The sequence below is a fragment of the Amaranthus tricolor genome, chromosome 6 (assembly GCF_026212465.1).
Source record: "Amaranthus tricolor cultivar Red isolate AtriRed21 chromosome 6, ASM2621246v1, whole genome shotgun sequence".
Lineage (NCBI taxonomy): Eukaryota > Viridiplantae > Streptophyta > Magnoliopsida > Caryophyllales > Amaranthaceae > Amaranthus > Amaranthus tricolor.
Window position 1 is genome coordinate 9,404,859 of NC_080052.1, and position 15,784 is coordinate 9,420,642.

Below are 15,784 nucleotides of genomic sequence, written 5' to 3' on the forward strand. Positions count from 1 at the left end.
TCTTTTAATCTTATCCATACATTTTAACTCTCTTTTAATTTCTTATACAGAATTCATTTTTTTCATTTTATTACCATTTTCTTAAAAATTACTCTCTTTAATACAAATTTAATGGAACAAATAAATATATATAATCACGCTGGCTCCACTAATTGTAACTGTCTCCTTCGATGATTTGAGGGAAAAAAACAGAAGGCAAAACTGTGGAAAAATTTTGTTGATCCTTCTTCCAAGCAATAAAAGTTTACAACTCTTACAAGATACACCAATGAATTAAAGCTTTAATCTAGTATTCACAGTAAAAAGCACTACAACTGCGGAAAGAAAACTTCAAATCAACTAGAAAAGTGCATTAGACCCTTGAGTGCAAAGTCGTTTCTTGTATGAAATGTATGTAAACATTCATTCATGACTTGTTTAGTGGACAAAGAATTGACATATTGAAGATTTTACAAGCCAAATACCACCCCGTATCTCAACCACCACCTCTTCTGAAATCCAAGATCTCTCCAAAAGAATGCCTTGAAATTGAAGCATTACTTTCTCTCTGCTTTTTTCTTCATACAACAGGAGTCTCTGCTCAAAGTATTCGAACTCTCGGCATCCATATGGCGTTAGAAAAGGTAAAGAAAGGATTGCAGAAGATATGATAACTAAACTTAAACAATGAAATCTCACTGTGATGTTTACAATCATATACACATGTAAACTATTCATCTGAACTGGCCGAGTGTCATGATGTTGTTACAGACCGAGGATTGCTTCTTCCAAGACCTAAACCCAAGCCTAGGGGGGTACTGTTAGTTCTTCCATGATTTCGGTTCTGATTATGATTATTATGGTGATGATGATTACATTGAGAATGCAAATGACCATGTCCAGTATTTGGATTCTTTTGACTGATGTTGATACCAATGTGGCTATTGCCATTGGCTTGATGAGAATGGACTAACCCGTTTTGCATGCTTGTCTGGCGTCCCATGTGCACCATCCCAATTCCTTCATCCTGAGCTGGTTCTTCAATGCGCTCCACGTCTTCATTGTAACCATTGACAAAAAAATCTGAGCAGTTTTTTCTAGCCCCATGATCGAAGGGGTTTCTGAACCGACCATCTGGACCTCTCAGATAGCTGTAGCGCATTGCATTTGCCATTTCGTTTGTCGTTATATTATGAGATATCTGCAGGAGGTAAAAGAGGTAACCATGCATGTATCAGTAAAAGGAGTATCAATAGAGCACCTAGTTGCAGTACCTTAGAAAAGACTAAGAAATGAACATAAAACAAGAAAACACACTCTGTCAAAATGAAGAGATTGGTCACTCCAAGCATGGCTAGATTGATGACGGGGTGCCAAGGATAAAGCGTACAATAGTAATTCAAACACAATAAATGGAAATTAAGAAACAAGCAAAGTAAGAACTATGCTGGAAACTGGCAAGCACCACAACAGAAATTCACACACTAATCAATTATCCTGGTAGTCTATGTTCAAATGACCACTCACGAATTGTTACAATATCAAATGAGGAGGTGTACATTTGGCGCTTCGTAAACAGCTATAGACACCAAAGTAGAAACTTTACTTTCAGAAGTTAAAGAGCATAACTCGGCACAAAAAGTTGTAAAACGAACATGACATGTTATTCTCCAATTTATTAGGCCCACCTTTTCCTATTTACTCGCTAATAAATGCAAATTAATAATGAAGAGACTGTCCAAAGTAAAACAAAAAAAAACTTGATGCTTACATCAAAAGCCGGTACAACTAGTTATCTAGCAAGTGTAAATAGCCGGACCATAGACATGAAAATTCCAAAAGGCGCAACCCTAGAACAGCGGGGACAAAATCTAGCAAGTGTGTTGTTAGGGTAAAGTATGGAATATATTAGACATCCTTTTCTCTAGACCCAAGGACAGAATATTGACCCTTCGTATTTGAGCACAGTGGGTCACATACTCCTAATAGCAGGAACTAAACAGCCAGATCAGCATAACCAATTATAACTAAAAACTAATCTCATGGATGAATAAGACAATAGACGATAAGACAGTCATTGTGTCAATAAAGCCAAAACAAACGAAATCCACAAAACTTCAGCCATTGACTAGAAAGGTGGATTACATGGCTTCTGAACCACAGTAGACACTTGTATCAAAAAACAAATCAAACACAACCGATGATGCACCAAACAGCTTCTTCGGCTTAAATAATGATATACTTTCATTAATTTTTGTTATATTTACAGATTACTACTGAAGGAGATACTTTTTTTTCCCATAGCTCTATCATAAAGTCAGCAGTCCCTAGATAGAATCAACTTATCAACATACCAAGAGTTCGAGGAAAAATTTCAGGAAAAGAAGTGCTCTTTAGACAGTCATGGGCCCGTGGGGTATTACAAAAGAACAAAAAAGCCAGTTATTGAAAAGGGCTTTAGTCCTTTTTCCTCTCAATCCCTTTTTCCCATCTCACTATTCCACTTTATGACCTTCCCCTTACTATATTGGATAAGAAACTTTCTTATTATTTCCTTGATGCAGTCACTGAACACTTTCAATCTAACAACTCACACTTACATAGTTTTTACCCATTTTCTTCTTTCCAGTTCTCTAAGATAACTCAATAAGTTCAATGTTTATAAAGAGAAGGTGTACCCTCCAATCACCTGAGATCTGAGTTGATGTCTGCCAATGGGCTACAAGTGATTTTTTTAATTTTCAGGTGCCTTCGCTGATTCTTGAGGATGCGGTGCAGGTAGCCATAGGTTTTAAAATTTTTATTCATTACGAAGGATATTACGGAACAATTCCAGATGAAATACAATCTCTTTCCAAGAGATTTATTTCTTTCCGAGCACTACTATATTCACAAAGATCATTGTAAAACCAAATTAAAGCTTGCACAAGTATTCCCTCTTTTTTAAACCTACTAAAAGCATTCCACAAACGTCTATAGCGAGTATCATGAGTTTTCTATATGGATTTCCAAAACATCCTAGGTGAAGGAAAACTTTATAAGCAACTCCAACATACAGCAAAATTCCAAAGACTAACTCTATATAAAACGTTAGATCACACAGGCATGAGCCAGCAACAATTTTCTGCAAATAAACATAAACAAATTTCAAGCTGGAAGCATACATGCAGAAAGTCACTGAGCACCCAACACACCCATACAGACACACACAAGAAGAGCAATAATGTGACCTCATAACGCATAAGCTATATAAGTACAAAGCATTTGACAGGGTTGAACAGATGCATACACATATATGTTCTTGAATAGAATTTGAAAACACACCTGAGAAGCTTGGACAACAGTTAAGACAGCCACTCCAAAGAAGAGGAAGAAATCAGAAAGTAGAAATGATATTGCACCAACATGCTGAGTACCAATGTGATTCAGCCATGCTCCAAAAGAAGATGGAGCCATTGGATCACTGACCATTCCTGTATTGTAAATTTAAAAAAGGCAACCATATTTGTCTATTTCAGTGAAATAGCATAAAACCAAAATCTAAAACTCAAACTATTAAATGTAAAAGCCAAAGGTTGCATACTTATAAGAGTGACTAGTCCAGTCATTATCATGGCAGAAACTTCAAGCACAAGAAACATGAAAAAATCCCATTTGTTCCTCTGCATCAAAAGAACAAATGAGTCCACAACCTTTAAAAAAGGTCACTCATCAGTCATCAGAGACACGCTAAAATATGTCGATCAATCCAGAATCCATGAGAACAAGCTGACATGATTAATCACAAAACCAAACCAAGTTTCCCCAGAATTTTCAGTCAACCAGCAAGAGTAAATAAACATTAACCATCTAAGAAATTATCCGTCCAGAAGAATGTCAACATCAGCAGGCAATACCAGTGAATACCTCAGGACAACTAATTTTAGCTTGCACAAAGATTTGCACACAAAAAAAAATTTTGCTAAGCTTGTTTTTTCTTTTTAATAAAGAAACTCTGATTAAAATTCTTAACTGATAAATAATACAAGACTAACATCATATATACAGATGACACAAAAAAAAAGCTCAAGTACCTTGCCAATACAATTTGACACCCAAGGGCAGTGATGGTCAAATTGTTCAACACAACGATCACAAGTTGAACAGTGCTTTGCACGAAGAGGTCTAACTATCTATAGACAAAAAAATTAAAAAAAAAAGACAAAATTAGTAATACTGCAGACAGAGAAATAAGGACCACCAGAAAACAATGCACAAAAAAGTCATTATGCCTTGCATGTTGTGCACAGTTGAGACCAGTTTCCAGCCAGCAGAGCAGGATTGTCGATCTCAATCTTTAACAGGGGTTCCTGCAGGAATGGGTAAAAAAGCACTATCAAAACACAGCAGGAGCTTCCATTACACGAAAAAAAAAAAAAAATAAAATAAAATAAAATAAAAAATAAAAAAACTGCATTAGGAGAAAGTACAACAATTCAACTTACATCATCCTTCATGTTTTGAGCATCATGTACATTCATTCTGATAAAACCAGGATCTTTTCTGAAAATAACACAGATAATATTGTAGCTTAGTACATTCACCACAGTAAAACCATCTCAGGAAAATCTATCTAACATACACTTCAAATTATGGTGTATCAATAACTGATTCACTTCAAGGGGTTCTCAAGAACTCTGATGCTATTTAAGCTTACCTGCTACATCGATAGAACATGACTATTCCAGCTGTAGCTAGGAAAATACCCAGCCATGCAAGAAGGCCAAAACCCATGGATAATCTTGGAAGCTTCTCATCTATGAGAGTCAATGAGAAACATTTAATGTCAATTTTATTCAAATCCAGATTACAAACCAGTTTTGGAGCAAATCCAGTTTGATGACCAGAATACTTACTCAAGATAACTGACTTTGCATACAACACAAGTAGCACCAATATTACAAACCACAAAATTGGAGCAAGCCCCAATTTTGAGAGTTTCCCAAATCGACTGTTCGAATCCCAACGCTTATCAAGTAACCTCCTAGCATTTCCCTGCATGGTCAAATGCAGGACCAATAGTATCAGACAAAATGCAAACAAAGAATACGTGACAGCAGAACACAGCAACAGAAGGGGCAGCACACAGCAAGAGAAATCATGCAAGCATAACCCTTTATATCCGAATACTACTCCTATGTGTCAGCTCACATGAAATTGAGCATCAGTTAACCACAAAAAGATGATAGAGCAACAAAACAGTTGTTGGACTAGATAAAGCTCAAAGAAAGGATTTTGAGTTCTCAGAAAGGATTTTGAGTTCTCCTTCTCCAAGTGCTTTCTTATACGGTTTCTAATGAAAAACTATAGCTTAGATATTCTCAATCAATAATGTATCTTGTTAGTCTTAGTATACTGGCCAATTCTAACAAAAACAGGTAGTGGATGAAGTCTATATAGCTTAGCTAAGAGTTCAACTTTACCATTGCATTTCTGCACACCTCCGAATCACCTATAATCAACTCATAGTCTCATGCGCCCGAAGGACCACTTTGCAAGAATTATATGGTACATCACTTCAGGACAAAATAAAAAGCAGAATGTAAATCTCTTATACTCGCAACAAATGGTCAGCATGTTTCCGTGAGTTGGAGAATATCAACAATAAAACAACAAAGCCAAAGCCTTAATCCCACAATATGAACACAGCCACATGCATTGGAACAAATCAACGTGGAAATTATTGCTAATAAAGATTAGTTTTTATTCGACTCTATCTATGCAACTGAGAAAATAAATTCTAATGATCATTAAAACATATTCTTTATGTCATTTTGCACTCCTTTTATTTATGATCTAATGACGTATACTCATGCAAACATTCTTTATGTCATTTTGCACTCCTTTTATTTATGTCACTAACCCTACTACTTCCTATTCTGAGCTTCTCAAAACTCCAACCTTATACTTTTCAAACTAGTGCATTCTTTGGTGTTCTTTGCATTTGACCAAACCAGAATAATAACTTTCCCTCATTTTGTCTTTAAAACGTGCGACTCTAAGACCCTTCATTAAGTCTCTTTTCAAATGCTATTCTAGGGCACATCCACTCATCTATCTTAACATACGCATCTCAACTACCTTCATCTTACTACAACAATCTCTTCTAAAATTCACTTTCTGATCCATATAAAATTGTGATAGTCACTATAATCCCTTCAACCTAAATTGGAAAATTCGGAAATAAATCTTTAATATATCCAGGTTTCCATTAAGTATAATATACAAAACCTCCACTAATTACGCCTTAGAGAGTACTAAAGAGACCAAAACAATTTACATCCATGAAATACACATGTTGTGTAGCCTTGACTATTGATCATAAATTGAAGATGACCACAGTAGAAATTATCACAACCTAAACCCCTTTATAAAGAACAAAGAAAGCATTTGCAATCAACGCTAAACATAAATGTAAGTATGTAACATCAACTTTTAAAAAGAAGATTCAAATGCACAAGGAAACACACTTTTTTAAATAACCAAACAAGTTTAGAATGCTAAACCTACAAGGAAAAAAGCAACTTGTTTATGATTCTTTTCTGCGGCCAACTGTGCTGGAGTGAGGCCAGTATTATCTATCATAATCAGGTCTTCTTTCTTACCAGCCTGTACCAAAACTGTGCAAGCCTCCAAATTTCCCCGAATGGCAGCCCAATGGAGTGGGGTACAACCTAAATGTACGGATTATCAGTAGGGATAATTATACCAGATAAATTGTTTGAATAGAGCTTCTGTATCTTTACAAACTTGTATAAGGGATGAGACAGCACAAAAAAAAAAAAAAAAAAAAAAAAAAATCAAAGCTTATCATCATACCTTCTTTATCTTGTCGTCCTCGATATGCATCCAAAAATAGCAAAAGACGTATACAATCAGCAAAGCCTTTGTACGCTGCCCTATTATGCTCCAAATTTTATGTGAACATCAGTCAACATCTTTATACAATGTGGAGCAATATATTTTATGAGACATCAAGTCAAAATACATGAACTTTACCTACACTAAAGTATTAAGCATTATACTTCTTTTACTTATAATTATACAAAAGCGCAATTGCATAGTAATGCTCATTTAACTTATCCATAAGTAATGAAAATACAGCAAATAACAAGATTCAAAGTTGAGCTCAAGAATTCAACCTCTCATAGAGCCATGAGCCTACATATATTAAAAATAAAAATCCAGTTACAGAAGGAAACTTAGAATAAGAATACTTGTGAAACCAAAGGCTATTGTAGGGAAACATATCAAGGATCGAGAGAAAACATAAAGAACATGATAACTCCATCAATAGGTTCAAAAACAGTAAACTACATGAGAAAGGAGCAATATGTTAAACGATCTGCTATTTGAGATGCTATAATGGTTGAGCACTTTGAGTGAAAAGATAGAAAAAAAATCATAAACAACTACTGTCACAAAAATATAATTGGATTATAACTATAAGGATTGAAAAGCTTAAATGCTTTTAAGCCACAAGCCTCAACTTCAAATATGGAAGGAAAGATCCAACAAAAAAGGGGAAAAACTTCTTCATTCACAAATAATATGATTATCAAGATCATAAAACAGCTAGAATAGGGATTAGGGCTTTGGCGCTGTTGATAGAGCTACTATAATAAGGAAACTCAATTTTTTTTTACCATTGGCCTAGATGAGAAAAATTATGTATGTTCTATAGGTTTACATGAATTACTAGCAAAAAGGGCACAACTGTTGAATTAGAGCATTTATTTTGATCATTGTACTAACATTTGCACAAAGCCAAAGATTTCCTTAGTTAAGCCCATAAATTATGGCCGTAGTTCTATTATTAATCACATAAGAATTCAGATATCACTTATCATAAGCAATGACAACAATCCAAGTAATGTGACCAAGCATTGGATGAAATAATATTTCAATCAAGCACACATGTCCGTTCATCGTACCAGTGCAAAGGACTTCTTCCATCATTATCTGGAAAATCTGGATCAGCATTCCATTTCATAACAATGTGATAAAGAAAAGCAGTCTGACCATATTGAGCTGCAACGTGTGTTGTCTGCAAATATCAATTAGTACAACATTAACTGTGATACAAAGAAAGCTTAGTCTATTTGTACTACAAGAAAAAACTAAAAATATATCCCTAATTCATAACCACGTAAAAAAACACAAATATATAAAATATCCACAAGATTTTCATGACTAATTAATGATAAAGTACAAATATAATCTGGCTAAGATCATAAAAGTATCACTAGAGAACTAAGGGATCGCACAAGAACCCTATCCATACTTCAGTACCTAAAGAAATATATGCACAAATACATTTAGCTTATTTACTCAAAAAAACCTACCATCTACCGAATTGCTATCACCAAAGTGCTAAAAAGAATTTTCTTTAAAAAGTATCAAATAAATTAAGAAGTTGATCAATGTTTCTTATAATGCTTACTTAATCTAAGCAGGGAAAACCATTTGAATATACCCAGTAGAGGTAATAATCAACAGATTCTTCAGGGTGCTAACATGATCGCATAATAATCACGTTAGTAGGATCTGATTTACAGGTTGCGTACAAATTTAATGCACAAAACAGTTTTATGGTTGAAACATACATCCCCTAGGGTAAACCATAACAGGAAAAGTAAATTGAGAAATTTATAATTTATTATATAGAATAAAGATAGAAAAGACCAACCTGATAGCCATACATATCAGCAGCATTCACTTGAGCACCCTCTTGCAAAAGAAGCTCCGCAACCTGGATTGCACCCCTTACTGCACTCCAATGCAAGGCTGTCTGCCCAGTGTGATCAACTGCATTTACATCCCCACCATGCTACAGATCAAGGAATATGAACAAAAAAATTCCAGCAATCGATTAGTATAGAGAAAGTTCAAAAATAAGATCCTCAGTCTTCATAAACTATATCAACACGTATAAACTAAGGCTACAATACCCTAATTGTTAAAAATAAACTCAAATGACATTATTTTCTAGATAGATAAAGATGTTTTGCATCACCAAATCAATCATATGAAGTGTTAGGATAAGGCACATTAAGAAAGTCTTATAGACAGAGGATCAAGGAGTCTTGTGAAAGAGCATGCACCAGAGATAGAAGGGGGAAATCACAAAAAACAATGGCAATAAATCTGCAAACGCATACCTTCGCACTGTAAATGCAAGACCCTATGATCCATTATGTTACAATAAGAAGGCCACTGAACATTACAACAGCCAATTTTCATCAATCACAAAGATTGTGAAAACAATTGTCAATGAAGTCGAGCATGAGAAACATTAGCATCCAGCCATTCACTCATCCATAAGAGCATGTATTTCCAAATGAATACCAAACACTAGATTATTTTCGATCTTCCTCTTCCTTTTTTTACGTCCCCCGAGCTCCAACTTTATTTATCTCTTCCTTACCGGTTCGCTATACCCGTCTTTGCATATACCCAAAACATCTCAAATGATTCTCTTTTATTTTTTTCTTCAATATTTGCAACTCCTAAACCTTTTTCATATCTCTAATTATATCCCTCAAGGTATGCCCACTCATTAATCGAAGTATTCGCATTTCCGCTACTTCTATCTTCCTACTATGATCCTTTCTAAAAGCCCAACATTTTAATTCATATTGTAGTGATGGTATAATTGTCGTTCGATAAAACTTACCCTTTAACTCTAGGGGCACACCTTAATCAGTAGTCGCTCTCCATTTTTGCCACCCACTTTAGCATTTTTCTGATGTTCCAAGTTCCAGCAACAAACTGAAACTTTTAACGATACTAGTATACTACCTAATATAACTCTATAAGATACCTCAAAGACCAAAGTGTAGATGACAAATTGACAATTGACAATTGACAATTGATAAATATATATAAAAAAGTCAATGCCATATTTTCTTATAGCAATTGAAAACAATACCTCTCAAAAAAATGCTACATTCAAGATAACATAATATATAGTCTAAATACAATGGACCTCAAAGTAACATTACATACAAGAATAACCAACATAGAAAAGAAACAACTGTATTTATATATTGCAATGAACCAACAAAATATAACACTTGTAAAGCATGGCTTTTGGGGGTAATATAAGGATTACCTAGTAAATAGTAACTAGTTAGTTCGAAGAATATGAAGGGGGACGGTAAGAGAAACATCATTAGTTGATAGAAAAATGGAAACAATATGGTAAAATTCCCTCAACTCTCGACTTTATGTGATGAAAATAATAACATAACCTAACCAAAACCAACAATTGAAAAAGATATCCTCTGAAAAGAATTCAATCACAAAATTCATATCGATACATCACGAACATAAAACTACTGTCCACTAAACAAGTTCTAAAAAGAGCTTCGAGAGCTTCCCTCATAATGTCACAAGTGACTTACAATAAGCAATGCAAATGCCAAGTGAACTCCTCTTCCTCAAATATGCAAAAACCATCAAGTGAAAATTCAACTATAAGTCACACACATAATGTTGTCTCTTTATCCAATAAATGCACTGGTTCAACTATAACTCCTCTTCCTCATAATGGTACAGTGATGCATTAACAGGGATGATACGGTTTGCCGTAACGCCAAATATCGGCCAAAAGCATGGAACGTTGCTTGGAACAGCCTAAAATACAATTTTTTACACCTTTACAATAGGGTAACACTGGTTCAATAAATTTGAACACGTTTACAATGAAGATGATACAGTAAAATATGACCTTGTTTTTGCACAAAAATTAAGTCTTGCACGAAAAGCGGAACGTGCCTCCCGATTTTGTTCTGGACCATCAAACTGGATGGAAGAAAAACGCGATCTAGAACGTCGGCAATTACGTTCCAATTTTCCGACGACAAGTTGTCGCTTTTTAGTCTTTAGATGTTATTACTTTTTGTTCAACAAACTACATCAACTCAAAACACCATAAAAAATTAACGAAACAATATATAAAACACGAAATAAAAAAAAAAAAAAAAGAAAACTTACATGACAAAATCTTTTGTTAAAGGTCAAAGATTTGAACAGTTGAAGCTTTATTTGTGTTTTATGTTGTGCTCATACATCCAAAAATACGAATTTTTAAAGTTATGTTTCCACTAATTGTCTTAAACTAACTTGAATTAGCAAGAATTTGATGATCATTTTCTTATGAAAAGTTTGAATTCATCTATAATTTTCCAAGAGAATAAAAAGCTGGTGTTGAAGGAGAAGGGCAAAGATTTCTTGGGAAACATTTGGATAAAGTTTGAATTCATCTAACAATTTTTAAGAGAGTAGCAAGCATGTTATTGAATAAGTGGAAGGGTTCCTTGGGAAATGTTTAAAACAACAACTAAGGGAAATGAATAGAACTTTTCACTTTTTCTAGAGAAAGTACTATGACTATCATGGTATACTCCACTTAGAGGTATTCAAAACATACCCGACGACCCCATATTCACCTGACCATGTAACCCAATCCGATTTGACCCAACTTTAAAATGAATGTAAAATTATATAAAAATTAATGTGGACACAAGACCCAATTTTGAACCAATCTGAAACACTTGACCCGAAATCAACCGGATGACCCGAATAAACACCTCTAAATCCACTCATTATTACATGCTTTTTCAAGAAAAATTAGATACTAATACTATTTTTTTTTCTAGAGAAATTAGATCACAATACAGCTATCATCAAGAATATTCATTAGTATTACGGTTGAAATTTATGTATATTAAAAATTTTCAACTTCTGTCACTTTTGATTTTTAAAATTATTAAAAAAAAATAATCATATTTTTGTTTATATTTTTTCCCTATACAAATAGACATCAATATTTAGAGGTGCACACGGTCCGGTCTGGTCTGGTTTGACACAAAAATCAGACCAAACTAGAAATTTCTGTATGAAAATTTTTATGTGGTTCCTTCAAGAGAGAAATATAGACTAGGAACAATCATCTACAATAATCATACAGATCCAAAGAATCACAGTCATCCCAATTCCCAAACAATCATTCGAAAAAAGAGAACTACAGAGTACTGATTATGAAATTGGAAATGTTGTGTCATCAACTGAAATTCATCTATATTCAAAAACAAGGAAAAAACTACAGGATTCACCTATTGAAATTCGAAAACAAGGAAAAAAACTACAAGATTCATCACTTGAAATTCGAAAAATCAAGAAATATCAAGAACACTACAACAAAATCCATCTACTGAAATTCAAAAACTCAAGAAAAATCCAAACGAAAGTATGAAACAAATCAAACAACACAACCATATCAATCATAAAAGTCTCTGGATTCTGAAAATTTGTGCTTGAGCGTTGATGAAGAAAAACTGATAATTGTAGCAGAGAATGGATAGGGGCACAGAAATGTCAAGAATGAAAGTCTCTTGTCTTCATCAGGTTTGTTGAGTAGGTAGAAGAGATAGAGATGGCGCCTCCACTAGTTAGAATTTAGGGTTTCAACCTTTCATTTCAAGTTTAAGGGCTAATAAGGTTATTTTACATTTGGGCCTACTAGTCTATGCCCATTATTAAACGGTTTTATGGTCTCTGGTTTACGGTTTACACCAGACCGAAAAATATAACGATTTTCAAGTCTGATTTGGTCTAAAAATTTTTAAACCTAGACCCAACCGGAAACCATAATTCACAAATAAAAAAAAACAGACCAGACCAAATACATAAATTACGGTTTGGTCCAATTTAGTTTACGGTTTTGACCAAACTTTGTTCTGCCCTAATCGATATTCAATATATTGGAACATAATGTTTGTGTAAATTATTACTCGCATTTTGTTTCTGTTTTTGTTTTCATATCTCGTATCGGATCGAATTTCGCTTTGTGCAACATTGACACAAAGTATTGTCCAAATTAATGAATTACTTCAAAGTCCCCTTGTATTTAAACTCATAGAAGCATCCCTTAAAAATATTTGAAACTTCCTCGGGATGGCATGAATCGAACAACACCATAACATTCTCTAACACCACAAAAATGACTCACGCCTAATGAACTCAAACAGGGCCTAAAAACATCCTTCAAAAATCACATTACTTAACTCAAATCTACTTCAATCACACAACCAATCCAAAACATGAAAAAAGAAAAAAGAAAAAGAAAGCAAACCAAAAAGCTAATACAACATTAATTTATTAATTTACAAACAGGGGCAGAGTTACTAGTTGGCAAAGGCCCCCTATAATATGTAATATTTGGCCTAGTAACACTACATTTAAATCACAAAACTTGTTGGTATCGCTATTAACATAATAGAGCAGCTCAAAACACCCCAAATTCCTGGCATTTTTCTTTTAACCCTCTCAAAAATCATTTTATGATTTTTAAAACGCTCTCGCCTAAAGTCCTTGTTTCCCCTATGTTTACATACCAACAACAAAACACACAGATAATGAAAGCAATGAAGCTATTAGCAGTTCCTTTTGAGCCATTTCCTCTTCATGAATCTCATCATTGATAGACAAACATTAGATCCCAGCGTAATATCAATAATGACACGAGAGATTTAGAACCTCTCATATCAACTGAAAAGATCTCCCGGAAAAAAAAAATCTTGCAAAATCACATTACTAAACTCAAATCAACTTCAATAACCAGCAATAATAAAAATAGAAAAAAAGAAGCAAACAAAAATAAAGCTGATAGCTACATTAATTAACATATCAATGACATCACCGCCAATAGCAAAAACAATAATGCTAATAACAATACTATTTCTGCAGTTTAATTTTCATCTATAAGGAAAATCTAGGCCCTGGTCATTTGATTAAAAACATGTACATAAAATTTTAGCCAGAGTTGGTTCAATACAGAAGCAGATGCCAGTATACTAGTATACTAGATTTGCCGCTGATTATTCATGTATCTCAGAGTTGATTCACAATCATAGCTCGCACTTTAAAATCAATAATAATAAGACTTAAAATATCAAAAATGGAGAACCTCAAGAATATAGCGAGCAGCAGCAGTACGATTATTAAGAGCAGCCCATTGTAAAGCGAAGTAACCAAGAGAATCCGGTTCAGAAACACTACAATTTTCTCTCTCAACTAATCGTTGAAGTTTCTCCATATCACCATATGCAGCGGCTGTATAAACATCGTCTTTCAAACTCTCTTCATCTCCATTTTCCCTAACAGTCGACGATGAAGCTCCAGCCATCGTTGTGGATGTCGATTGATGGTGATCTTTAGGTGGTTGCGCGAGTTCGATTTCTTCAATTACCTCGATTTCCGACGACATCTTTGACCCAGAAGTTGAATTGAAAGTGAGAAATTGGGAATGTATAAATGGAGATTGAGCAGGTTTCTAGGGTTTTTCCAGATGACGAGCGTGTTGACCGGGGAAATGGTAGAATGGAGAAAGTATGGATTGGAGATGGTCTGATTTGAACAAAGGGCCGCTCGATTTATGAAATTATTGAGTTTTATTTTTATTTTTGATTTCCGGAATTTTGTAAAATTAAATAATGAATTTTTTTTGAGTTATACTAAATAATGATTTAACTACTATTCATTTCCATCTTAGATATGCTATATACTTTTCTTGAAAAAAAAAAAAAGATATACTATATACTTCACTTCATAGTTGTCACTTTTTTTTTTAAATGTACTTATTGGTCGCATAAGATTTTATTATAAAAAATATTATGTATAAATTATTGTCACATAATATAGCATATTTATTAATTAAAGTGACAAAATTCATTTTTAATGAGTTATAGTCATTAGACAACAAAAACTGAATTTATAAAAATCATCTCACCGAAATCCGATTACCGAACTTTTTAGTGACTTATTGAATTGATTTTTTAACCTTTGACTTCACTTGTTTACCTTTAACCAACTAAGATAACTCATTTACCTAATCCTAGTTAACTCACCTTCTAATTATTTTAAAATGCCCCAATCTTAACGTGTATTCCTTCAGATTGAAACTTGAATTTCTTCTTTTTTTCTTTCTTTTCACTTCCAAACTACTTTGCTTTTTTAATTAGTAGGGTAGCAATTTAATTTTATTTCAAATGAATTGTTCTTCTTTATAATTGTAGACGTCAGGTTCTTTCTTTAAGCTTAAACTTGAATTTCTTTTTTCATTCTTTTTTTCACTTTCGTGCTAGTTTGTTTCTCTGATTCGTAGGGCGGTAAATTATTTATTTTTTCAATTGAATTGTTCTTCTTTATAATTGTAGATGCCAAGTTCTTCCGAGAATATTGAAATTCGAAAGGAGTGCTACTATGGTGGGATGTGTATGTTTATAGGAGTTAGACTAATGATAACACAAAAAAAAGATTTTTAGCATGCAATTGTGAAACAAACACTAGGCTCTGCAAGTTCTTCAGGTGGGTGAACAATCCCATGACCAATTGACAAAAGCATGTTATCTTAAAACTGATGAATGAAAGAACTAATCTACAAAAGAAGTCGAGTATTTGAAGAGGAAAATGAACTTGGCTCATCAAAAGCTTAGAAGGACAACAACTGAGCAGAACATGATGAAGATGATTTATCCACAACGTGTTTGGAGATGTGCTATAATATTAAATTGTTTTATCGCTGCTATCAATTTGGTTTGCCTTATTTCAATGTTTCTTTAGGTTAGTATTAGGGTAGATTAGCTTATGAAGATGGTGGTTTGGGCATTATCTATTTTGAAGGAAATAAATTAGTCTAAGTGAAGGATAATTGTATTTTGGGCATTATCTATAAAAATTTTCTATTACTTTAGTATATAGC

The 15,784-nt window shown here is 33.8% G+C and overlaps 1 protein-coding gene across 1 annotated transcript; it reads right to left on the reverse strand.

The window, feature by feature from the left end:
• Positions 1-202: 202 nt before the first annotated feature.
• On the reverse strand, positions 203-14,484 carry LOC130816028 (protein S-acyltransferase 24). Its single transcript, XM_057682597.1, has 13 exons — positions 13,991-14,484; positions 8,708-8,848; positions 7,953-8,065; positions 6,838-6,917; positions 6,529-6,692; positions 4,875-5,013; positions 4,676-4,775; positions 4,464-4,521; positions 4,251-4,328; positions 4,053-4,151; positions 3,563-3,641; positions 3,304-3,452; positions 203-1,180 (listed from the first exon to the last, which is right to left on the reverse strand). Exons 1-13 carry the CDS (start codon positions 14,288-14,290, stop codon positions 734-736), a joined length of 1,947 nt encoding a protein of 648 aa, XP_057538580.1. The 5' UTR covers positions 14,291-14,484; the 3' UTR covers positions 203-733.
• Positions 14,485-15,784: the final 1,300 nt, after the last annotated feature.